General features: G+C 36.7%; 3 protein-coding genes, 1 long non-coding RNA gene and 1 pseudogene across 12 annotated transcripts in view; 2 read left to right on the forward strand and 3 right to left on the reverse strand.

Moving 5' to 3' along the window:
- The window catches only part of LOC311097583 (vitelline membrane outer layer protein 1 homolog), a 193378-nt pseudogene extending 192881 nt beyond the window's left edge, over nucleotides 1-497 (reverse strand). The window contains exons 1-2 of the transcript XR_014609511.1: nucleotides 456-497; nucleotides 191-203 (exon numbers count right to left, since the gene is read on the reverse strand). The product of XR_014609511.1 is annotated as a vitelline membrane outer layer protein 1 homolog (transcript). The remainder of the gene's footprint in view (nucleotides 1-190; nucleotides 204-455) is intronic.
- LOC311097575 (vitelline membrane outer layer protein 1-like) overlaps nucleotides 1-24020 on the forward strand; it is a 189333-nt gene that overhangs the window by 135954 nt on the left and 29359 nt on the right. The gene's annotated exons all lie outside the window — the stretch shown is intronic.
- The window catches only part of LOC311097558 (vitelline membrane outer layer protein 1-like), a 39618-nt gene that overhangs the window by 9275 nt on the left and 6323 nt on the right, over nucleotides 1-24020 (reverse strand). For 2 of the 5 annotated variants that reach the window (XM_084137346.1, XM_084137345.1), the window contains exon 8: nucleotides 23193-23377. In XM_084137346.1, the coding sequence (XP_083993472.1) occupies nucleotides 23194-23377 (184 nt within the window). In that variant the 3' untranslated portion in view covers nucleotide 23193. Of the gene's footprint in view, nucleotides 1-22548; nucleotides 22918-22970; nucleotides 23378-24020 lie in introns of those variants that run through there. The other 3 variants (XM_084137344.1, XM_084137343.1, XM_084137347.1) reach the window with 3 other exon arrangements.
- LOC311097586 lies at nucleotides 7230-8999 on the forward strand. The gene is made up of 4 exons (XR_014609283.1): nucleotides 7230-7318; nucleotides 7826-7936; nucleotides 8064-8340; nucleotides 8433-8999. It is a non-coding gene; the product is annotated as an uncharacterized lncRNA (long non-coding RNA).
- On the reverse strand, nucleotides 11545-21582 carry LOC311097549 (uncharacterized protein). 3 transcript variants are annotated; one of them, XM_084137326.1, is made up of 11 exons: nucleotides 21478-21582; nucleotides 19067-21106; nucleotides 17791-17824; nucleotides 17547-17692; nucleotides 17138-17363; nucleotides 16972-17047; nucleotides 16554-16834; nucleotides 16403-16465; nucleotides 15791-15873; nucleotides 12924-12981; nucleotides 11545-12504 (listed from the first exon to the last, which is right to left on the reverse strand). In XM_084137326.1, exons 2-11 carry the CDS (start codon nucleotides 19090-19092, stop codon nucleotides 12502-12504), a joined length of 996 nt encoding a protein of 331 aa, XP_083993452.1. In that variant the 5' UTR covers nucleotides 19093-21106; nucleotides 21478-21582; the 3' UTR covers nucleotides 11545-12501. The 3 variants fall into 3 exon arrangements, with proteins under 3 accessions (XP_083993452.1, XP_083993453.1, XP_083993454.1); XM_084137327.1 differs by lacking the exon at nucleotides 21478-21582 and having other exon boundaries at nucleotides 19067-21466; XM_084137328.1 differs by lacking the exon at nucleotides 17547-17692 and having other exon boundaries at nucleotides 17791-21106.

The following is a 24020-nucleotide window of genomic DNA, read 5'->3' on the forward strand; positions in this document are numbered from 1 at the left end:
TATTTCGGGGTGGAGACGCATGTGCGCACAATCTTCCGCTGACTGGGATTTATAAAGTGAATTCTGCGCAGGTTCTGGCGTACGAACGGTTTTATAAATCTGAAAACTTTTGTGCGTACGCAAATTCTGCCTTATGTGCGTACGCACACTTTAAGGATGAAATCTACGCAAAGTTTTATACATGAGGCCCCTGGTCTTTCCACCTTAAAACAACAACAACAACAACAACATTGAGACAATCTTCCATTTAAAAAAGAGAGTTAACTCTAACCCAACCCATAGTAACATTTATCTTCATGCTCTTTAGTATTACACAGACACTTTTAAAATCTTAAGCAGGTGCAGTTCCCTGGAGAAACCTGGAATTAAATGACAAACATCAATTTTCTCTCTGGGGTTTGAACCTTTGAAGCAATAAGACAAACCCATATAGCCGATGTCAAGGCCAAACTTACCTTCAGACTAAACCCTGCGGCGTACATACCACTTGGACCAAGCTCTTAAGCCCCCACGATCCGTTCGACACGGTCAGCTCAGATCCGTAATCTCGGTTGATGCTCCGCTCAGAACGACCTTCTGTGGACTGAACGCTCACATGCCCAATAATGGCCAGCAGTGAAAATATGGAAAAGAAGTGATGCATTGCTACAGCACTGGCCTGATTGATAAATACTGATTGTTAGATTAATTTTCAGGTAGACTATCTGCAGCCTCAGCTATCAGTGATCAGGTGGAAACAGACGCCTCAACCCTTGTGATGTGAGAATGATCAAGCAGACACAGAGACTGTGTAGTACCATAACATTCTCAAGTTTATTAAGGAAAAAGGCTCATATTTATACACAAGATTAAGCAAAATCATCCACGATGTCCATTCCATCAAATCATAGTCAAAGATCAACCCCTACCATATTTGGCATAAGGCTTTCCTGTAGCTCAAACAGTAGAGCATTGGCACTTGCAACGCCAAGGTCATGGGTTCGATTCCCAGGGAAAGCAAGAACTGACAAAATGTAAAATGTGTACCTTGAATCGCTTTGGATAAAAGCGTCTGCCAAATGCATAAGTGTAAATATTAAGAAATACAATAACAAGGAAGAGAGGTCAGATGTTTAAAATTGTCTCAGCAGGTGATTTTACAGAACAATAGATAATGGTATTGTCACAGGTCGGGGCGGGCCAAATCAGGCTGCACTCACCCCTAAGACCCGTACCACCCTTGGGGAGTCGGACAGAGGCCAGGCAAGGACGACAGACAACAAGACTTCCAATAACACAGTATTTTATTGAGTTTAAAACCCCTTACCCGTCACCCACAATTTTGGCAAGGGCTGCATACATGACATACCCAAAATAAAAAGGTTGCTGCTCATAAGACATTCTGAATAGACACATAACCAACATATATTTAGAAAGCCAACCCTTGAGAGTTTACAGTTCAAGACTCAAAATTAACCAGACTGTTATTAATATTGAGATATATAAGCTCAAACATAAAAACAAAAACAACAAATATTAAGAATATATTTATTAAGTGTATAAAAATATTATGTGAATTTAGGATAGCAACTTATAACCACAACTAAAGTGTAGCCACAACTGTGGTCATGCTTCATTTCAATTCTGAGGATGATATCTCTAAAATTATGCATTTTATGAAGCCTATTGTGAGACCATGTCAGGTGAGAATTTGGAGAATTCTCAGAGAAGGCAAACAAGTTTCTCACCAAATAGTTTATTGCCCTCTAAACACACATTTACTGTCTCTGACTATGTCTGGCAATGAGAACTGGCCCCATTCATGTTCTTTTCATTTAAATCGACCAAGCTTTCACACCTGTGATGGTCTTCATCATTCTTTTATCCTTATTCTTTTGTTTGAATGCAGCCATTATAGCCTTTCTTCTGGCATAATGCCTAGCCATTGACACATAATGTGTAACCCCCATAGACGGATAATCCACCTATTAATCCACCTTGTTAGAAAACAAACAACTAAAAAATATTCTTGGAACTTTTAATTGCGAATTATTTTTTAAAAATGATTGTATGGAATAGACAGCTCCTGCAGCAGGTGCATTAGCACAACAGTTAGCCTCAAGCTACATGACACAATTTAATTTATTAATATTACACTTTTATTTAAAGCTCACTTTAAAACACCATCGAGTGTTTGTATCATATTCCGGTCGCGGTTTACAATGGTTTCAAGTCAGAAAACGACTTTGAAATATGTTATTTTTAGCATTTTATATGAAGCTATGGGCTATGCTTATCCTTACCTTTATTTTTTATTCATATAAAAATACCCCAAATCGCACGAAAATAACACACAAAACACACATACTTAAATCGTGCATTTATTAGAACTTGTTTTGGTGAAGAAATGTCACGTTCGCTTTGTTTATCATGAATGTGCAGAATCAGGAAGTATACACAGGACGCGTCATGCAGAAGGGGTCACGTTGAACCACGTGAGATTATTGACAGCTGGACAGCCGAATCATATTTCTCCGAGGTCAGCTCTGACGCAAACTAGGAAGGGGAGACACTTTTTTTTTTTTTTTTTTTTTTTTTTTTTTATTAAACAATGTCATGTACAAACAACATGGCAAAAAATATATATACAATTACATAATGACAGTAGAATCAGGTGCAAAATTGTATTACCAAAAAAAAAAAAAATAATAATAATAAAAGTAAAAAAAAAAAAAAAAAAAAAAGGGCTAGAGTTTACTTTTCAAGTCATATTCTTCTATTATAGCAAAAAGTTTTTTAGCATTTTTACTTTTCATCATTTTAAGGGAATTTGTATAAGAAAGAAACTCATTGTGAAATACACAGAATTTAGGATACACTTTCAGGTATTTAGATTTGTGTATATAGAATTTCACTAGAATAAGGATGCTATTAACCAAAAAATCGTCTTTGTTGCTTTCCATAACGAGTCCATAAATAATGTCCTTGTGAGAGAAGACTTCGAGATGAGGAACCTTTGGATATAGCCAGTCATGAATATCAAGCCATAAAGCCTCTACATACATACAATGAAAAAATAGATGATCAGTAGTTTCAACATTATCACAAAAAATACAATTACTAGTTTCAAATCCAAATCTTCGCTGTACAAATTCACTGGATGGATATACACCATTTATAATTTTAAAATGGATTTCCTTAGCTTTGGGAGTTAAAGGAAATTTTAAGTAAATTGTTCGTAATCTGTGAATATTTTTTTTTGAAAAAAACTGTGAAATCAAGTTTCTATAGGATACTATGGGGAATAAGATGTTATCAAACATATTTCTAATAATTTTGTTTGTAAGTTTAATTTCTTTAAAATCGACACCTTCAACTAAAAGTAATGGGAGACAAAAAATGGGAGGATTCGTTGTTGAAAGGTATCCTTGAACCAAACACATGAAAGCATTAGGGATAGCTTTAATCATAGAGTTAAATGTGTTCTGACTACAGGTTATATCATATTTGAGACAGAAACTCTCATGTGATATAAAATATCCTCTGCTATCGATTAAATGAAACACCGACCATATACCTTTCTCCATCCACTCTTTTTTATACAATGATTTGTTTCTTATTGTGATATATGGAAGGGGAGACACAGAACAAGCTCCGTGCGCTGTGTCAGAGCCATAGAGAGAAAGAGTTGCGACACTCCCATAGACCTCCGTTGTAAACAATGGCGGCGCTTTTAATATGGAGTTTCTTTTGTGTCTTTTTTATTCAAACAAACATATTGTGTTTGAGAGTAAAACTAATTATTTTGTAATTAAAAAATATATATATTGCAAAAAAAATCTTCTTAAGGCTCAAAAATAAAGAAGTTGATAACAGAATTATTTGCAGTGCGTGTAAATCTTTGAAAACCTTTATTTTTCCTTGTGCACTTCAAGAACTTTTCATCACAAACCCACACATTTTGCTCTCTTCTCTGGTTTTTTTTTTGCGGGTCAAAATATTTTGCTTGCGAGTTGAAAAGTTTTGCGAGTTGAAAAGTTTTGCTTGCACGTGAAGCTGTAGCTCAGTGGGCGGTCTCTACCAACCAGGATGAAAGGCATTTTTCTATTGGTCACCCTCGATTGAAGTGACCGGTTGGCCACGCCCACTACGTTTTCCCGCCGCTGCTGCTGCTGCCACCGAGAAGATAAGAGAAGCGAAGCAAAGCGAGAATGGCGAGCAACAGGTCGTTTACTGGGTAAGTAAGATAACTAATTTATTATCATAAACGCAGTGACAAGTGAACTGAATGATTCTCTCTTCTTATGCTGTCCCATTTAAATACGTAACGTTGGCTAGACCAGTCTGTAGTTAGTGTTACCGTTGACTAGATTTTATTAACGTTAGCCAACACCAGCAGCCAGAGCCACCATTAAGTTAGTAACGTTAACGTTTGCCGTGTGGTCGATGTCCAGTGTTGCTAGCTGAGCTGACATTCATAATCACATTGGATTTTCTCAGCGTAAAGGTTAAGAGGCACTATTTTCGATGTTCGTAGAGTTGGGCCTAGGTTCTGAGGTAAAAATAATGGCGTCGCGCCATTTGGAGCAGCCATCTTGGCGGAATAGAAAATGCTAAACCGCCGGCGATATATTCCTATCATGCCCGAGCGATGCTGTGCAGTTGGATGCGATCAGATACGTGATCATACAAAAGAATATCTTTATAGCGGGTGCTAGAGTTTCGCGTGTGTTCGGCCAATCAGCGTACACTAAAGTCACTGTTAGTTCATAATAATGCTGGTTTAGACCCTAACAGTTACTCTTCTGCCATTAGTTCAAGAAACTATGAAAAGGTTCCTCCGGTGCACCAGTCCATTAAAGTCATAGGCACGTTAGTATTTTCACCCCAAAAAATAGTTTTAAGCCAGTTATTTTTATATTTTGCTATAGTGTGTCAGAAGGAAATATCAGTTTACTTTTCCAAACATTCATTTTGCCATTAATTGTAATAATTCAGTGAGATTTATTTATGCACAAGGAGTCTGACAACAGTCGAGTATGATCTGATCTCACCATCATCGAGTCTGTCTGTGATTACATGAAGAAGCAGAAAAAACGGAGACAGACTAAATCCAGAAGAACTGCGGCTACGTCTCCAAGACGCTTCTGTTTCTTCATGTATTTCCAGACGACACAATCTGCAATTCTGCATAATTCTGAAAACTCTGGATCAAACATTGAGTTGATAGATTATTTAGCACAAGTGCATTGAGTCTGTTAACGAAACTGCATGTCTCTAGAACTCCAAAAGTTACGTAACGTTAGTACCTTTAAGTAAAGAAATAACAGTGATTGTAATTTGTGATCAATTAACTGAATTTTGATTTAGTCAAAAACTAAGTGCACAGTTAAAATATATATGCTTCTGAATTTTATGTATCTGTTACATCAGCTAATTTTGTTTTTAAATGTTGTTTCTCTTTGCAGGACTACACAATGGCAGATTTTGCATAGGTCTGTGGATAGACTTGGTTGCATTGTTAATAGGCATCCAATTGACTTTGAATATCTCCATTTTGTTTGCTGTCAGGAGTTGCAGTTTGTTCGAGCTGGAGCATCATATATAGACATACCCCAGGGTGTGGTGGATGCTCTAGAACAGTTAAATGAAGTTATTGCCAATTATCTTTCAAAGAGTGTTGTCCCTCCATTGTTGGACAATGTAGCTGTACCTGAATGGAGTGGAAGTGTGGGGCGTCCCAGACTAAACATACAAAAAGAAACTCTCCAAGATTTGCTCAGCATGCACTTACCTCTGGCCTCTTTGGCTGAAGTGCATGGCATTTCAAGATCAACCTTATACAGGCGAATGAAAGAGGAAAGTCTGTCTGTTAGGAGCAACTATTCTGATCTTTCTGATCATGAACTTGATCAGAAGGTTAGATCTATAAAGGGAAGAACACCTCATGCGGGATACAGGCTGGTGAAAGGGTCTCTACAAGCAATGGGACATCGAGTTACATGGAGAAGAGTGAAAATGTCTTTGCAACGTGTGGATGGTGCAGGAGTACTTTCAAGGATGATCCAGCTGTCATGCGTCGCAAGACGTACATACTCTGTTCCTGCTCCTTTGTCTCTTGTCCATATAGACACGAATCATAAGTTGATAAGGTAATTTTTAATACTTTTATTTTTAATTACATATTAATCATAGCTTTACCATACGTTTGTCTTGTGTAATTTGTGATGTTGATTTTATATCGCTAAATCTCATTATACATACCAAAAGTTTGGGATCTGTAGATTTTAAAAAATATATATTTTAGAAAAAAGTCTCTTGGCCTCATCAAAGCTGAATTTATTTGATCCAAAATACAGTAAAAACAATATTATTGTGAAATATTATTACAATGTAAAATAACTTTTTTCTATATATATATATATATATATATATACATACATACACACACACACACACAGGGTGGGCCATTTATATGGATACACCGTAATAACATGGGAATGGTTGGTGATATTAAAGTCCTGTTTGTGGCACATTAGTATATGTCATGGTCACCACCCATCTTGAGGAGTTTTCCCCCCTCACATATACTAATGTGCCACAAACAGGACTTTAATATCACCAACCATTCCCATGTTATTACGGTGTATCCATATAAATGGCCCACCCTGTGTATGTATATGTATTCAGTCTTCAGTGTCACATGACCCTTCAGAAATCATTCTAATATGAGTTGATGCTCAAGAAAAATTTCCTATCATTATTAATGTTGAAAACTTTTATGTACAAATTTGTTTCAGTATTCTTTGATGAATAGAAAGTTCAAAAGAACCGTTAATTTGAAATAAAATCTTTTGTAACATTACACACTACTGTTCAAAAAAAGAATTGAATAAGAATACTTAATATTAATACACGGCAATGATGCATAAAATTTATCAAAAGTGACAGTAAAGACATTTATAATGTTAAAAATATTTATATTTTAAATTGTCGAAGTATTTCACAATATTACTGGTTTTGCTATATTTTGGATCAAAGAAATGCAGAAGAGACTGATCATCAAATTCTTTTCTTTTTTTTTTAAATGTGTGAATACTGGCTTTTTTTTATAGGTACAACATAGTGATTTTTGGGGCTGTTGATGGCTTTTCAAGGAAGGTACATATCTATTAATCAACCCTTCATCATTTCTCTTGTATATCTTGCATATCAATATTATGCTGTTGTGTCCAACTCCTGAACAAATCTTTTACCTGGATGTTGCTGGGAATAACAGAGCCAAAACAGCTTTTGGGTTTTTCATGGATGGAGTAGAAAAAAATGGATGGCCATCAAGGTATATGCACATTATACAGATTGATTTCTCACAAATTCTTTACAAAAATGGTCCCACTGATAATTAGGGATCTTATGACTACAGTTTTAAACATTTCATAAGGTATACAGAAAAAGAGCCACATTATGTTACAAACCTTTTCTTTCAAAGGAACATTGTTAATAAAAGATCTGTATAAGATCCTTTTCCATATAAAAACTTTGTTTTTACCCTTTTTACAGATTTACTGTGAGCATAAATATTGTGAAGAAAAAGTTTTTTTTGTAAGATACTCTTTTTACAGATTACTCATAGTACCCAGTCATAATCAGGTACTGGAACTGCCCGTGCTATAAAGATTGTTTGAGCCGAGCTTGGTGATGTGACTATCGTGGATGTGCACATCGCAATATCGATGTTAAAACAATACATCGGGCAGCCCTAGGTTGTAGATCTAAGGCTCTTGACTTGGAACCAACACACATAATACTTCTAATAATCAAAAACGGCTCTTTCTGACTGTTTTAGAGTACGAGCAGACCAAGGGGTTGAGAATGTAGACATTGCTCGGTGCATGTTTACTGTGTGAGGAACTGGCCGTGGCAGCTTTATTGCTGGCAAAAGCGTGCATAACCAGAGGTAATTAAATAGGAGAGCATGGTTAATGTATTTTTCTTATACACTTTTTTGCACTTATTTTTATTTTTTATGTAAACTTTTAAAATGCTTTGACGTTAAATCAACACCTTACACTTTTCTGCCTTAGAGTGGAACGGCTATGGAGAGATGTTTGGACTGCTGTAACATCAAGTTACTACAATGTTCTCCACAGCCTGGAAGAGGAGGGATTAATTGACCTGTCTAATGCTGTTCACCTATTCTGTGTGAGATATGTTTTCATCCCCAGAATACACACAGATTTGCAGCATTTCATAGAGATGTGGAACTGTCATCCCTTGCGAACGGAGGGAAATTTGTCCCCGAATCAGCTTTGGAATATTGGGATGTTGCAAGCACCTGTGTCAGAGCCTGATTTTGCAGAGGTATGCATGACTTAAGATAAAACATACTGCCTTATGGTACTTTGTAAGGTGATTGTTCTTGTAATCAGTGCCTGTCACTCCCTCCCACCCAGATTTTGCAAGCAGAGGAATTATTCTTCCAGAATCCACAGAGTGTTGACTCTGAACATGGAGTCATTGTCCCAGAGATACCTTGCCCCTTGTCACCTGAAGATTTTGCTACTTTACAGAATCAAGTGAACCCCAGTGTTGAGTCCACTTGTTTTGGCTATGACATCTACGTACAAGCATGTCAATTAACTTTAAATTTAATGTTATAAATATATAAAGCCTAGGCGTGATCGTTCATGCTTTCTCTCGATCGCGATTTGAACTCTGTAGCGGACTGAGCTCTTTGTAGTGGAACGAGTTTTCTGTAGCGGACTGAGCTCTTTGTAGCGCAATGAGTTTTCTGTAGCGGACTGAGCTCTTTGTAGCGCAATGAGTTTTCTGTAGTGAATCGAGTTTGTGTATGTCTCTGCCTGCAGATTGTTTTGTTATATTCTGTTCTTTTCTTTGGTGCTGCTTTTGTTCTTTTCCCATTTATTGTTTGTTTACATTTATCACATTGTACATAGCGCATATTATTCTTATTTTACTGGATCTAGTGGCTTTGGCTTTTATGTGAATAAAAATCCAGTAATTTCTCTTTCAAATATTGTTTGTCATGTTCTTCCACCTCACTTCACATCCAGCAGCATATTAATATATAAATGTTACAGTACATTCCCTACTTTTAAAGTTCGTAACAGTGTATGTATGAAAAAAAGGGCTCCTGCTGTATGGTTTGTCTTAAATGTAATTTATTAAGTTGATTTTATTTTAAGTATTTTGCCTTAATGAGAAAAAAAAACGACAAATAAATTATGCAATAAGGATTTTTTTTTATTAGAACTTGTTTGTGGCTCCCACAAGAAATTGGCTTATATATTTTTTTTTAAATGTACACCAAATACAAATTTATTTTATTTCCCCTTACATGCATTTAAAGGGTTAGTTCACCCAAAAATGTCAATTCTGTTGTTGATTACTCACCTTCTTGTTGTTCCAAACCTGTAAGACTTTTGTTCATCTTCAGAACACAAATGAATATGTTTTTATTGAAATCTTGAGACATTTCTGTCCCTCCATTGACAGCAACACAACTACCACTTTGACGTTTCAGAAAGACTGCAAAATATCCATATTCAAAATAAATATCCGAAATTTCATATCCCCAATTAAGTAGTTTACTCCAAATTCATATGGATTAGCTTTTATCTCTTTATTAACTTTTTGAAGCGTTCAAAGTGGTAGTTGTGTTGCTGTCAATGGAGGGACAGAAATCTCTCCGATTTCAATAAAAACATTAATTTGTGTTACGAAGATGAACGAAAGTCTTGCAGGTTTGAAAAAACATGAAGTTGAGTAATCAATGACAGAATTTACATCTTTGGATGAACTACCCCTTTAAAAACTTTACAAAGAATAACGCAATTAAAGAGAATGCTTTGATATACATTACACTGTCATAGCTTGCCCCATATGTAACAGCAGTTTGCATGAACTACCCCTTTAAAAACTTAAAGAATAACGCAATTAAAGAGAATGCTTTGATATACATTACACTCTGTCAAAGCTTGCCCCATATGTAACAGCAGTTTGCATGAGTGTTTTGAAAGACTCGTAATCTACCATATGCACCACAGGAAATGTTATGGTATTGGTGCAAGCACTGACAATTGGGTAACACACAGTGTGGTTTGGCATGTGCTGTAGACAGCAATGGTCAAATTTAAACACTATATTAAACTTCTCCCTTTCTGACACAAGCAGATGCCTGTGAGCTTGCCCAGTCATCCACTGCATTAGCTTTGGCACAGACAAGTTTTCTCCTGCTGCTGCTGCGTCTTCTGGTTGGGTGTCTTCAGAAGAAATAAAGAGATGTAATGAGAATTAATGTTTTAGTTTATTTATACTCTTTTACATTGGGAACTACAGAAGGATATTTACACCTGGTTATCAAATAACATAGCACATTATAAAAACATTTTAAGTCCATACCTTCAAGTTCAAGTAGGAAATCTTGAAAGAAATCCATGATTTTTGACTCTTTCATTTGTTTAATCGAACCAATTGGGCTCATCTCTGGGGCCAGGTGGGATAAAATGTAATGGGAGTCAACCTAAACACCAAAAAGAAAAGCATAAAAATGTATTTTAACATTTGTAATTTGTGACAATACAAAAAAAAAAAAAAAACCTAAAATGCTCAAAACAGAATTTCTACATACTTTGTCATCATATCCTATGACAAAGAGATCATGACACTCCTGTGGCTTTTTCTGCATGACTTTGATTAGATCGTATATCTCAAGGCCCACACGCAGCTGTTGCAGCATTGGGATGCGTTTTGTAGTAATATGTAGAGCAAGAGCTCTGGCAAAACAATAATAAAGACAAAAATAAAACATTAAAATGCTTCAAATTTAAAAACAGGGCATTCAAAACAAGAAAGCAAATTATACAATTTATTTGCATAATTTAAATGAATTCCTTTTTGTTTAAAGAACAATTATAATGTATGAGTCTGTATATATTAGGGGTGTAACGGTACGCAAAAAAAAAAAAAAAAAAATCACGGTTCGGTACGTACCTCGGTTTTAAAGTCACGGTTCGGTTTATTTTCGGTACAGTAAGGGAAAGAAATGCAAACATTAAACTGCAGGTTGTTTATTACTATAAACTTTAACAATTTGTTTACACTTTTTTAAACACTTTTTAATAAAATATAATAAAATATATCTAAAATAAAAAAAATAAAATAAAATAAAATACTGCTGCAAAGTTCTCCACTAAATAAAATACCCTCAGTCTCAAACCAATATCACATAATAAATTTAATGAAAAATATAAATAAATAACTATGATTACAGTGCAGCATTACCAAATCCCAGCTTGTAGGCCTGCTCATATTTAAAAATTAAGACTGGGAAAAAAATGAACTTTAATTGCACAATTTGCTGTAATTAATTGCAATTCCTCCAAGCTTGTAATCATCAATAATTAAACTTAGAATCACATAATTAAATGAAACACTGGGGAAAAAAAGGAACAGAAAATAGCCCTATATTAAAATAATATTAAACACATATATACATATTATATATATATATATATATATATATATATATATATATATATATATATATATATATATATATATATATATATATACTGCTCAAAAAAATGAAGGGAACACTTAAACAACACAATGTAACTCCAAGTCAATCACACTTCTGTGAAATCAAACTGTCCACTTAGGAAGCAACACTGATTGACAATCAATTTCACATGCTGTTGTGCGAATGGAATAGACGACCAGTGGAAATTATAGGCAATTAGCAAGACACCCCCAATAAAGGAGTGGTTCTGCAGGTGGTGACCACAGACCACTTCTCAGTTCCTATGCTTTCTGGCTGATGTTTTGGTCACTTTTGAATGCTGGCGGTGCTTTCACTCTAGTGGTAGCATGAGACGGAGTCTACAACCCACACAAGTGGCTCAGGTAGTGCAGCTCATCCAGGATGGCACATCAATGCGAGCTGTGGCTAGAAGGTTTGCTGTGTCTGTCAGCATAGTGTCCAGAGCATGGAGGCGCTACCAGGAGACAGGCCAGTACATCAGGAGATGTGGAGGAGGCCGTAGGAGGGCAACAACCCAGCAGCAGGACCGCTACCTCCGCCTTTGTGCAAGGAGGAGCAGGAGGAACACTGCCAGAGCCCTGCAAAATGACCTCCAGTAGGCCACAAATGTGCATGTGTCTGCTCAAACGGTCAGAAACAGACTCCATGAGGGTGGTATGAGGGCCCGACGTCCACAGGTGGGGGTTGTGCTTACAGCCCAATACCGTGCAGGACGTTTGGCATTTGCCAGAGAACACCAAGATTGGCAAATTCGCCACTGGCGCCCTGTGCTCTTCACAGATGAAAGCAGGCAGCAGAACGTTGTCCATGGCGTCTCCAGACTCTGTCACGTCTGTCACATGTGCTCAGTGTGAACCTGCTTTCATCTGTGAAGAGCACAGGGCGCCAGTGGCGAATTTGCCAATCTTGGTGTTCTCTGGCATCTTGGTGTTCTCTGTTCATGACGAATCACATCCTCCTCACTGAAATAAATATATATAAATTTGCAATTTACTTTAAAGGAGAAGTTCACTTTTAAAATGAAAATTGTCATCATATAATCACCCTCATGTTGTTTCAAACCTGTATGAATTTCTTTCTTCTGCTGAACAGAAAGGAAGATATTTAGAACAATGTCAGTAACCAGACAGTTTTTGGGTCCCATTGACTTCCATAGTATATGTTTTTCCTACTATGGAAGTCAATGGGACCCAAAAACTGCCTGGTTACTGACATTGTTCTAAATATCTTCCTTTCTGTTCAGCAGAAGAAAGAAATTCATACAGGTTTGAAACAACATGAGGGTGATTATATGATGACAGAATTTTCATTTTAAAAGTGAACTTCTCCTTTAAGATCAATGATAATTTACAGAAGCAATGAACATAGTCAGATAGGTTACCATGAGATATGATTTATCCAAATCAGAGCAGGGTATTTTTTCTGGCACTCCATCTGGACTAATGTAAAAAAAAAAAAAAAAAAAATTATATATATATATATATATATATATATATATATATATATATATATATATATATATATATATATATATATATAACAATTCATGTATATACTCAGGTTTTAAACATTTCATCACTTTTAAACATTTTCAAACACTTCAGCAAGAGTGTAAACAAAGATTAAAGAAATATTATACCCATAGATGATCACTCAACATGCCATTTGCCCAGAGAAACACACAATGAATTTTATGATTTTTTTTTATAAAGATTTTTTTTTTCCCCAAGGAGAATAATATATGGATATTATATGAATATCTACATATCTGTGAATATCTGGCCAGATTTAATTTGGTCTATATTGTGAGTAGTTTAATTAATAAGTGGTTCAAACCATATTTAATCAATATGGTTTAATTTGTGAGTGAATAAATAATTACATTTTGACTTGTTCATCATACAGTGATCATATGGATTCAGAGAACAAAAGTTATAACTAGGTGTTATTTTAAAGGGATACTCCACGTTTTTTTTATATTAAACTATGTTATTCCCTTAACTAAGACGACTTGATACATACCTCTCTCGTCTCAGTGCGTGCACTCAAATGCTCTGGCACGTGGCGACACTTTGCTAGCACTTAGCTTAGCCCAGTTCATTCATTAGGGAACAAACAGATTTGAAGCTAGAAGCGACCAAACACCTCCACGTTTTCCCTATTTAAATACAGTTACACGAGTAGTTACACAACCAAGTATGGTGACACAAAATTTTAAGTTTTTTTTTTTTTTTTTTTTTTTTTTATTTAAAATTTTCTAAGCAGGTAAAAAGGATGACTATAATGTATGGCGGAATAGCACTTGAAGTTGGGAGCACTTCGACTCGGCGCAGTAAAAAGTCACGTTGGTTCTAATGACAGAAGGGGGAGAGGATTTTTCAAGCGTGACTTTTTACTGCGCCGAGTCGAAGTGCTCCCAACTTCAAGTGCTATTCCGCCATACATTATAGTTATCCTTTTTACCTGCTTAGAAAAGCACCATGTTATATTTTGTGTCACCATACTTGGTCGTGTAACTAATCGTGTAACTATTTAAATAGGGAAAACGTGGAGGTGTTTGGTTGCTTCTAACTTCATCTGTTTGGATCCTAATGTAGGGCCCTATAATTTCCGCGATCACGGAATCGCGGAATTGGCAAATTAACGCGGAATCTAGTGTCAACGCGGAATTTCACATATTTGGAATAAAATTCTGTTTTTGTGTGGGAGAAAAACGTATGTCTGAGGAAAATCGCATATTACTGAAAGAACGAGCAAAAAAAAAAACTTTTTACCTTGCCTTCTTCTCTGAAAAGCGTTCCGCCCATTCAGCTGACATAAACACTTTCAATAAACTAAACCTATCCAATGATGAAATGTTTTCTGTGTTGACAAATCTTGTGCGATGTCCTAACTGCCGGGATAATCACACAACGCGTACAAGTCTGCTAATGATACGTCCGATTCGCGAACTAATGACTCCTTTGAACCGATTCACTTTAAGTAAGGGTTAATGCCCGACGAGGAATCCATTGTCAGGTATTAATGGACGACGGCGAGGCGTGAACCATCCGACGCGCAGCGGAGGACGGTTGCCTCCACCGAAGTCCATTAATACCTGACAATGGACACCTCGAAGGGCATTAACCCGCTTATACCATGGTCACTTACGAAAGAAAGAAATATTTAATCAATTAATAATACATTAATGTGTTTTAGAGTAAAAATCGTGAGGGTTTTTATTTATTAAGTCGAGCGCACTATTTAATATCTCCCGTATACAGGCGTTGCCAAGCAACGTGGCCACAGCGACCCGACCGCAGCAGTTGATCAGTGAGTTTGAGCCAGCGCAATCATTTAGAACTGTCATCAGGCAAATTGACGGGACGCCTTTCCTAGGTGTACATTATCACTTTTTAATGGACACCCTGCAGCCAATCAGAATCGAGTATTCACCCAGACCATGGTATAATGAATGGTTAAAACAACTGATCTGTCCAACACTGAATCGGTTCGGTGTATAACAAAATCAGTAACACTTTACAATAAAGGTTCAATTTATTAAACTCTAGTTAACTAGATCAGTTAACATTAACTATTAATAAACTGCACTTCTACAGCATTTATTAATCTTTAATGTTAATTTCACCATTTAGTAGCCTACATTATTTAAATGAAAAGTTGTATTTGTTAACATTAGTTAGCTTAATGTACTGTGTGAAGTAACATAATAAAAATACAGGGTTAGGGTTAACTAAGATTAACAAAGATTAATAAATACAGTAACAAATGTATTGCTCGTGGTTCATGTTAGTTAGCCTAATATTCACTAATGTAAACAAACCAAACCACATTTAACACCTCTTAAAATGAGAATTTTGTTTGTTACCTCAATAAGGGTCATTCCTATTTTATTTGTGTACATTTTAATCATTAACATTAAAAACACTCTTTTTACAACTAAAATAACAGTAAAGGGTAAAAAAAACCTGAATTCCCAAAAATTAAAACGGAAAAAACGGAATTTGCAAAAATTAAAACGGAAAAAACGGAATTTGGGAAAAAAATAAAACGGATTTTATAGGGCCCTATGAATGAACTGGGCTAAGCTAAGTGCTATCAAAGTGGCGCCGCGCGCCAGAGCGATTGAGTGCACGCACTGAGACGAGAGAGATATGCATCAACTCGTCTTTGTTAAGGGAATAACATAGTTTAATATGAAAAAACGGTGCAGTATCCCTTTAAGCTTTGCAAGTCTATTACTATTACCTTTCTCCACAAAAGCTGGCATGCAATTCTAAGTCAGAAACTGGAAAGGTTCCTAAGCATATTGGGCACCGGGTCTCAAGTGCCTAAAAGTTAAAGACAAAATGTTTGCAGGGCCAATTTTTTAGAAGTAATTGATAATTTACAATGGCTACGTTTACATACAACCAAATAATCCATTAGTAATCTGATTGAATTAGATTTTTCGTTGTTTCATCAGTCCATCTTTCATACTCATCCACAGACGCTTTATTTTGGGCGTTTTTAATGTTTGATAAATATAAGCAGCACGACATAACAGTTCATGTGCTCATCGTCTCCTAATCATAACCCGATCAATATTACGTCTGCTCTTTAAAATAAAGAAAAGAAGCAATATAGGAGAATTGTATGCGCAAACAGCAGGAAACACTAAATATTCATGCAGTGAGCGCATTTTAAATAATCATAATTTGAAGCTTGTGGCATATTAACACACACATCAACCTGATCACTTTATGTATCGCTCATGTAAACTACGTTCGGATTCAATCAATCAGAATGACTTTGTTCCAGTTGAAACAAAAGGCGTCATGTAAACATAGCCAATGTTAAATTTAGCTTTTGCTTGTGTACCTCCTGAGGGTGATGTATAACATTAGATGATGTTGCCTCTTCTATAAACACCAAATCTTCTTCCTGCAAAGAGAAAAGAAAAAGACAATTTGTATTGTCAGTGGACAGTTCTTAAAGATAGTAACCTAAAGCCTACACAACATAGTTTTACCTCAATTTCAGAGTTTTCTGAGTTTTGCATGCTGTCACACTGGTCAACATGCAAAGCCAGTGTCTGAAGTGGCATCAGAGTCTTGCATTTTTTACAAGTTGCCTTTGGCATTCGGGCAAATTCAGGTGCATCTGGTGGCAGTGGTGTCATATCAAGTTCATCCTGCAATGGCACGACGTACAGCAAGTTCTTCCCACCACTAGAAGCACTTTTGATCACTGATCCTGTATACCCCTCTGCCTCCAATGGTATTACAGATATTCTTCTCCTTCCATTCCCACCTATATAATCAAGTAACACAACAACTGATAAAGAGAATAACTTTACAGTATAATGCATTGTTTTCTGTACTCAATGGACTTATTCATATTAATGAATTTTAACACCAAATGTTGATAAAAGTTGTGAAAAAGCACACCTGCAGCTTTGAAAAGAAGCCACCTGTCTTCCAAATGACTCATTTTTGAGTATGCTTCCCGCAGCAAACTTGATAACTACATTAACGTTAAAGAAAAACCCTTAAAACACAGACACAACAAATAATGCTATTAGAATATGTGTTTGCTTAAGATCGGACTCCTCACCTCGGCATGTGTTGTATCTGATGTTAAGGACAGGGTCCTCTTTCCTAGCCCTGCTTGCATGAGCTCCAGCTCTTCGGATATAGATGGGGTCGTATCGGATTTAGAGCCCAGCAAAGACACAGAACAATCAAAATATTTATGCGCCTTTGCTGGTACAGTTGGCCTGTGACATCTGGCAAGATGTCTTTTATTTTTGCCAGCATTTTTAAAAAATCCAGGAAAAGATCTGCAAATTGTAGAACAGGTAAAACTATTAATGTGCGTGTATTCGGTGTTTATTTTTGAGTAGCAAGAAACACTATGTTTAGCTGCTGCATCCTATGCCAAACTTATATCGTTATAAAAAAGGAATGTTTGACTATTCTGTGTAACACCTGAACTGGCCCTTTTAAATATGCTTGCTATCTACCTAGCCATTTCATGTTCCACAGTAGGTCTTCCTGACTGCTGGATCTGGCTCTGAGTCTGACCCTGCCTTGCATTTTCCTCTGGGATTACTCTGGCCACCAAGGAAATTAAATGTTGTGCTGCTTCAGTTACAGCACGTTGGTCATACTGGGGAAAAAAGGTTTAGGTGCAAAACACTAATATTACAATACTGAGCAAAACAAATTGTCATCTGATTAATTTGTAGAAATAAGCTAATAGCTTACCTGTGGTTGTGATCTGCCTGTTTGGTTTTCAATTCTGCCATTAAGTTAAAAAAAAAAAAAAACTCAAATTCAATGTAAAACATACAATAACTATATGCAATACACTATGAAAATCAAAAAAACAATCCATGTGGCTAGATCAATTTACACACACACACACACACTCACTCTACCAGTGACTTTAGTGCACGCTGATTGGCCGAACACACGCGAAACTAGCACCCGCCATAAAAAATAAATAATAAATAAAAAGTCGTGTAAATACAGATCTCCCAATCACGTGACCCCTAGCCGCGTGTCAGCCATTTTGACGGAATACATCCGTCAACAACATAATTGCAATACAAGTAGGCTATTGCGATTCGATTCTGTGATATATTGCGATTCATGCCCCCCATATTATTCAAGGCATTACAAAAAAATGAGGAAAATAAGACTGCTCAACTCACTTCAAATGTCACATTAAATCTGTGAACATCTTCAATGCTTTACACAGGCTTTAATGTGTTGCTTTTTTGACGGAATTGCTCAAATAAACACTAGCTGCTACATTTTTTTATTTCAATTTTCAAAACAACCCCCCAACCACCACAGTGGTAAAAAACTGCCACTGTCAAAGCCCTATAACCCAAAAGTAAAAGAGATCATTTTATAATTAGCCTAAATATTGCAATACTTTACGCTACAGTATATAATTGCGTGCGCAAAATATCTCGATACTGAACAGAATCGATTTTTCCCCCCACCACTATCTATTATTAGCGCAGCGGCCGTCACGCTTCACGTCATGTCATCGCACTTACGGTATAAAGATATTCCTTTTGTATGATCACGTATCTGATCGCATCCAACTGCACAGCATCGCTCGGGCATGATAGGAATATATCGCCGGCGGTTTAGCATTTTCTATTCCGCCAAGATGGCTGCTCCAAATGGCGCGACGCCATTATTTTTACCTCAGAACCTAGGCCCAACTCTACGAACATCGAAAATAGTGCCTCTTAACCTTTACGCTGAGAAAATCCAATGTGATTATGAATGTCAGCTCAGCTAGCAACACTGGACATCGACCACACGGCAAACGTTAACGTTACTAACTTAATGGTGGCTCTGGCTGCTGGTGTTGGCTAACGTTAATAAAATCTAGTCAACGGTAACACTAACTACAGACTGGTCTAGCCAACGTTACGTATTTAAATGGGACAGCATAAGAAGAGAGAATCATTCAGTTCACTTGTCACTGCGTTTATGATAATAAATTAGTTATCTTACTTACCCAGTAAACGACCTGTTGCTCGCCATTCTCGCTTTGCTTCGCTTCTCTTATCTTCTCGGTGGCAGCAGCAGCAGCGGCGGGAAAACGTAGTGGGCGTGGCCAACCGGTCACTTCAATCGAGGGTGACCAATAGAAAAATGCCTTTCATCCTGGTTGGTAGAGACCGCCCACTGAGCTACAGCTTCACGTGCAAGCAAAACTTTTCAACTCGCAAAACTTTTCAACTCGCAAAACTTTTCAACTCGCAAGCAAAATATTTTGACCCGCAAAAAAAAAACCAGAGAAGAGAGCAAAATGTGTGGGTTTGTGATGAAAAGTTCTTGAAGTGCACAAGGAAAAATAAAGGTTTTCAAAGATTTACACGCACTGCAAATAATTCTGTTATCAACTTCTTTATTTTTGAGCCTTAAGAAGATTTTTTTTGCAATATATATATTTTTTAATTACAAAATAATTAGTTTTACTCTCAAACACAATATGTTTGTTTGAATAAAAAAGACACAAAAGAAACTCCATATTTTAACCGCCTACTTCCGGGATTAGAAGATCGGAATAGTTCCAAACACTGTCATTTGGGCGTTGGACACCATTCACTTACATTGCAGCGCGTCGAGTTGTTCCAGAGTTAAGTTGCTGAAATATCGACCTCTTTTGAATTGTCAACTGTCTATATTGTATCAGAGGCCCTTTGCGATGCTTATACTGGTCTTCATTTGTACATGCACAGCGTAATTATTTATATTTTATGTTGGATGTTTCAACCAATTTTCAAGCACTGCGCTAGCTAGTTAGCTAGCGCGACTTCGTCAGCTGTCACTGTGACAGTAAGAGTTCGGTAATGAATCGCTACCACCTTTATAGCAACTTTTATTTAATTTAATTTTTTGGGATATACTAACTTTTCATTATGTTTTATTGTCTTGAGTGAAGCGGCTTGTGAGAACAATGCTGGACCTCTAGGATTGTTATGGGATCACCAGTCCTGTCTGTTTCATGGATCACCTGCCCCTGGTTTTTGTTTTTCTTGTTCACACACAAGCACACATTTTTGTTGTCTGTCATTGTTTAATAAAAAATATTTAAGCGAACTCTGAACGGACGGCCACGGCAGACCTCTTTGCGTGATCATGAAGGTGTAATGGCTGAATCAAAATTTATAAGCAAAATCACGGGAATCAATAGCCTAATACAGCCCAGTTGTGCTAAAATAAATATCATGAGACGTCCATCATCAGATGAATGATATGGAAAAGTTAAGTTAGAGCCGCTAAAGCCAGTGCTACTACCCATGCGAACATGAACACTATGCTTTTCCCTCCAAAAATATAGCCTAAAACTTATCTCCAAATGCAAAACTGACATTAACAAAATGCAATAATGCAATAACAGCTGAAAAAGTACTTGGGTGTGTGTTTTATTTTATATTTACCGTTCAATAATGCAATCGCTGCTGTCTGTCCCATAGAAGAACATGACAGCCAGCGTGTGTTTTGGAACTATTGCGGCTTACATGAACCACGTGACAGCCATAGCGGCGACATCAAAGAGTGTCGCAACTCTTTCTCTCTATGGCTCTGCGCTGTGTGAGCTCTTCAGATAGCATATTTTAGTGGACAATGAATAGAAATTGTATTCTGCATTGGCGAAATATTTTACTAACATATGATAATTAATCAATATTTCTCCAAATATGCGCACCATTGTAATAATTGCCCTGGCGGATTCTGTTTATTATATGTATTTGAGCACAAATAAACCGGAGAAGACGAGAATGGATGTTGTGTGAGTGATTAATTCTATTCAAAATAACGAACGTTACAGATGAATTATTTTGCACTCCTGTCATAAATTAAGAAATTAATGTCACTGCAAACCAGTTTAATCATAAACAGTGGTCAAATATCGAAGCTGGAGTCTTAAACCTTCCTTATGATGCTGATTTTGTCCAGATCAAGTAAGAGTGTGATGTTTTAAAAGAGTAATGCATTTTGAACAACTATGATTTGGGATCACCAGTGATCCCTGCCGGGCATTGTAAAACTGTAAACAGACATAGAAAATACAGCAATTAGAATTGTACATATTCAAAGTGTATAGCTGACTGAACAGTATTTACTGCCTAAATAAAGCATTCAAATGAAACATTAAATCAACACATTAAGCATTAAATGTTACATTGTCATGTGCAATTGTTAATTATATTCCTTGTTTTAGGTAATGGCTTGTAATCATGGAATCAAAATGAGCCTAATAATCATAACAAAAGACAGCTAGCGTATGGAGCTCTAACTAATGCTCACGCCTTGCACAGTCACTTTACGTTTCGTTTTTAGCAACATTTGCACCTCTAGATTAATGAAGTTTCTGACAAACATCTTAAACCAACTAAACAAATAATAATAGCAACTTACAGCCTTATGCGGGCCACGACTTCACCGCACGAGCCGCTCTTCAGCCATGACACTTCACAATGAACTCATCTCAAAACAAGTTATAAAGTTTTAAAAAATAAAGTTACCGTACACAATCCGCGCCACAAGAGGGCACTTAAAGGTCAACATATAATCAAGTCAACCTTTCTTTACAATTACCATACTGAACCATTACATTTTATAATAAACAAAAAAATGTAATGCAAAATAAAACTTCATTAAAGTATAAATAACAATAATCACGCTTTGAATCAAAGGTGTAGTCAGCTCTAGGCTTCGAGGGTTTAGTGACGTATCAGTATCCAAAGAGGCAATCAAGTCTTCTGTCTTTTACCACAGAAGTTAGGTTCTAATCTTCTTGATTAACGTAAGTTTCAAGTTTACAAAATCCTTCAAGGCCTCGAAGGTGCAAGCTGGATGCCTCATGTTCTTGAACTCCACAGTAAACTCAACCAATATGGTTGATGTCCTTTTAAGGTTCTAGGAGTAGAACACTGTGAGTAGGAGTTGGTTACAATGATGAGGAGAAAAGGCTCTAACTACAGCAGTCTTTGTTTTATTAACAAAAAGATACTCAAAAACAGGACAACTAACTTAAAACGTGAAGTATAACTGACACTGAACTAAAAAAAACAAACAGAACAAACCAATCAAAGAAATGTGAAAAACCATGACAACTTAATCAACCAACTGAAACACAGAGAAACGAGAGAAAACTGCACAGAACTGAAACATAATACAACACCCATCCAAACATAACAAAAACTTCTAGTTACTTCTAGTTACTAGTTTACTTCTAGTTATGGATGTCCTACTCAACCAAAAATGCAACTTAACCAAATATTATAATAAGTATTAAAATGAGGTTTGAATTTGTTTTGCATCAAATCATTTTCAGAATTTGCAATGTGCAATTTTAGCCAAATAAACACATTTATATATATAGGGATATGATTATACCTTTAGAAAGGCAAAAAGTTTAGGGTGACAGGGTTGACAATATTACACTTTAATTTAATGTAGCTTAGTGTTCGGTCACACTAAATGCGTCTCTATAGCACGCATGTTTATCGTGCAATTTATACACTAAAACGAGTTTTTACGTGCATATGATACGCATGGGTAGGTTTAATAGAGGTGTGGGTATACGTTTGGGTAGGATTAGTATTGTGGGGTGCATGTGTATTGAGATTAGGCTGGTCATTCTCAGGGAATGCATGAACGGATAAGACAATTACTTTGAATGCAATATAAGTCACTTTAGACCATCTGACACATGCACTAATGTAATGAACGATCTGATGTAAAGTGTTGTGCAAAACAATGTGAAACTACAAGGTTCTGTTTAGAAAGTCTTTATTGCTGATATTTGACAACCATTTCAGCAGAAGTTCAGGAGTCTTCAGAAGAATCACTAACCTACAAGAAAGAATAAAATACTTTCAACTCCAATAATAGACGGGATGTAAATGTCATGATCATCCAGTTAGGCTTTATTTTGTGATAATGACTGTGCATTATCCCTTACAAAGCTGTTGTATGACATGGTTCATGTTAGTTTATCACAGTATGATGATCAATAATTACAATACATTTGATCTTCTTGCTGTTCTTGTTGTCATCCTCTTACACCTAAGAATAAACACACTGATCTGCAGTGTGTCAGTCTGAGTTTTTGATTGCGATCACGTCACCTTAATCACAGCAGAACATGCGCACGTCATTGAGAGCGGTGTCGTCTCCTATGATTCCCTGTGGCTCTTCTATCCGTGTCCCGATGCCACAGATTCCTGTTCCTTTACATTCTGGACTCCAGTTTCCCCAATCGCCCCAGTCTGTGCCGTCACCTTGAAGGATAGAACCTCCACTGCAGTTGAATCTGAAATAAATGTGACTGTATTATGTTAAAGAGCCCATATGCTTTTTCGGATATGACTTTTCATGCAATGTGTATAATAGAGCTGTTTGTGAATGTAAAAGTCTCAAAGTGCAGATAAATGGAGTTTTTGTCTCCCAAAAGAAAGAAGCGATTCTGAACTGCCTGAAACGAGTCGTCAGTAATTCAAGTCTCACTTCCTACTGAACATTCGTAGGTTTGTTACGAATTTGCATAATGCCAGTCTCTGGTCTTGATTGGCTGAACAGCGTCTCTTTGCCCCGCCCTCAAACACTGTAGATTATCTGAGACTGGAAGAGTTTGTGTTGTCCGTGTGGAGAAGACGCTGTTTTCTGCTGACAAAGCAAATCCACTTTGATGAGATTGATACGGTAAAACCCACGCCATCGTTACTGTTCGTATCACTGTGATCAAGAGCTGAGAGTCAGATATGAGAATGAGCTTTTGGTTTCTAAACAATCACAGCAGACTGGGCCGTCTGACCAATCAGAGCAGAGTGGCTCTCAGAGAGGCGGGGTTTAGAGAGACTGAATCTACGAACGAAGCGTTTCAGACACTGAGAGAAAAGAGCTGATGCTGCAGTGGAGATTATGAGGAAATTAAAGTGTGTTTTGACCAACCTATT

Source organism: Abramis brama (genome assembly GCF_963993115.1).
Source record: "Abramis brama genome assembly, chromosome: 15".
In the NCBI taxonomy this organism is placed as follows: domain Eukaryota; kingdom Metazoa; phylum Chordata; class Actinopteri; order Cypriniformes; family Leuciscidae; genus Abramis; species Abramis brama.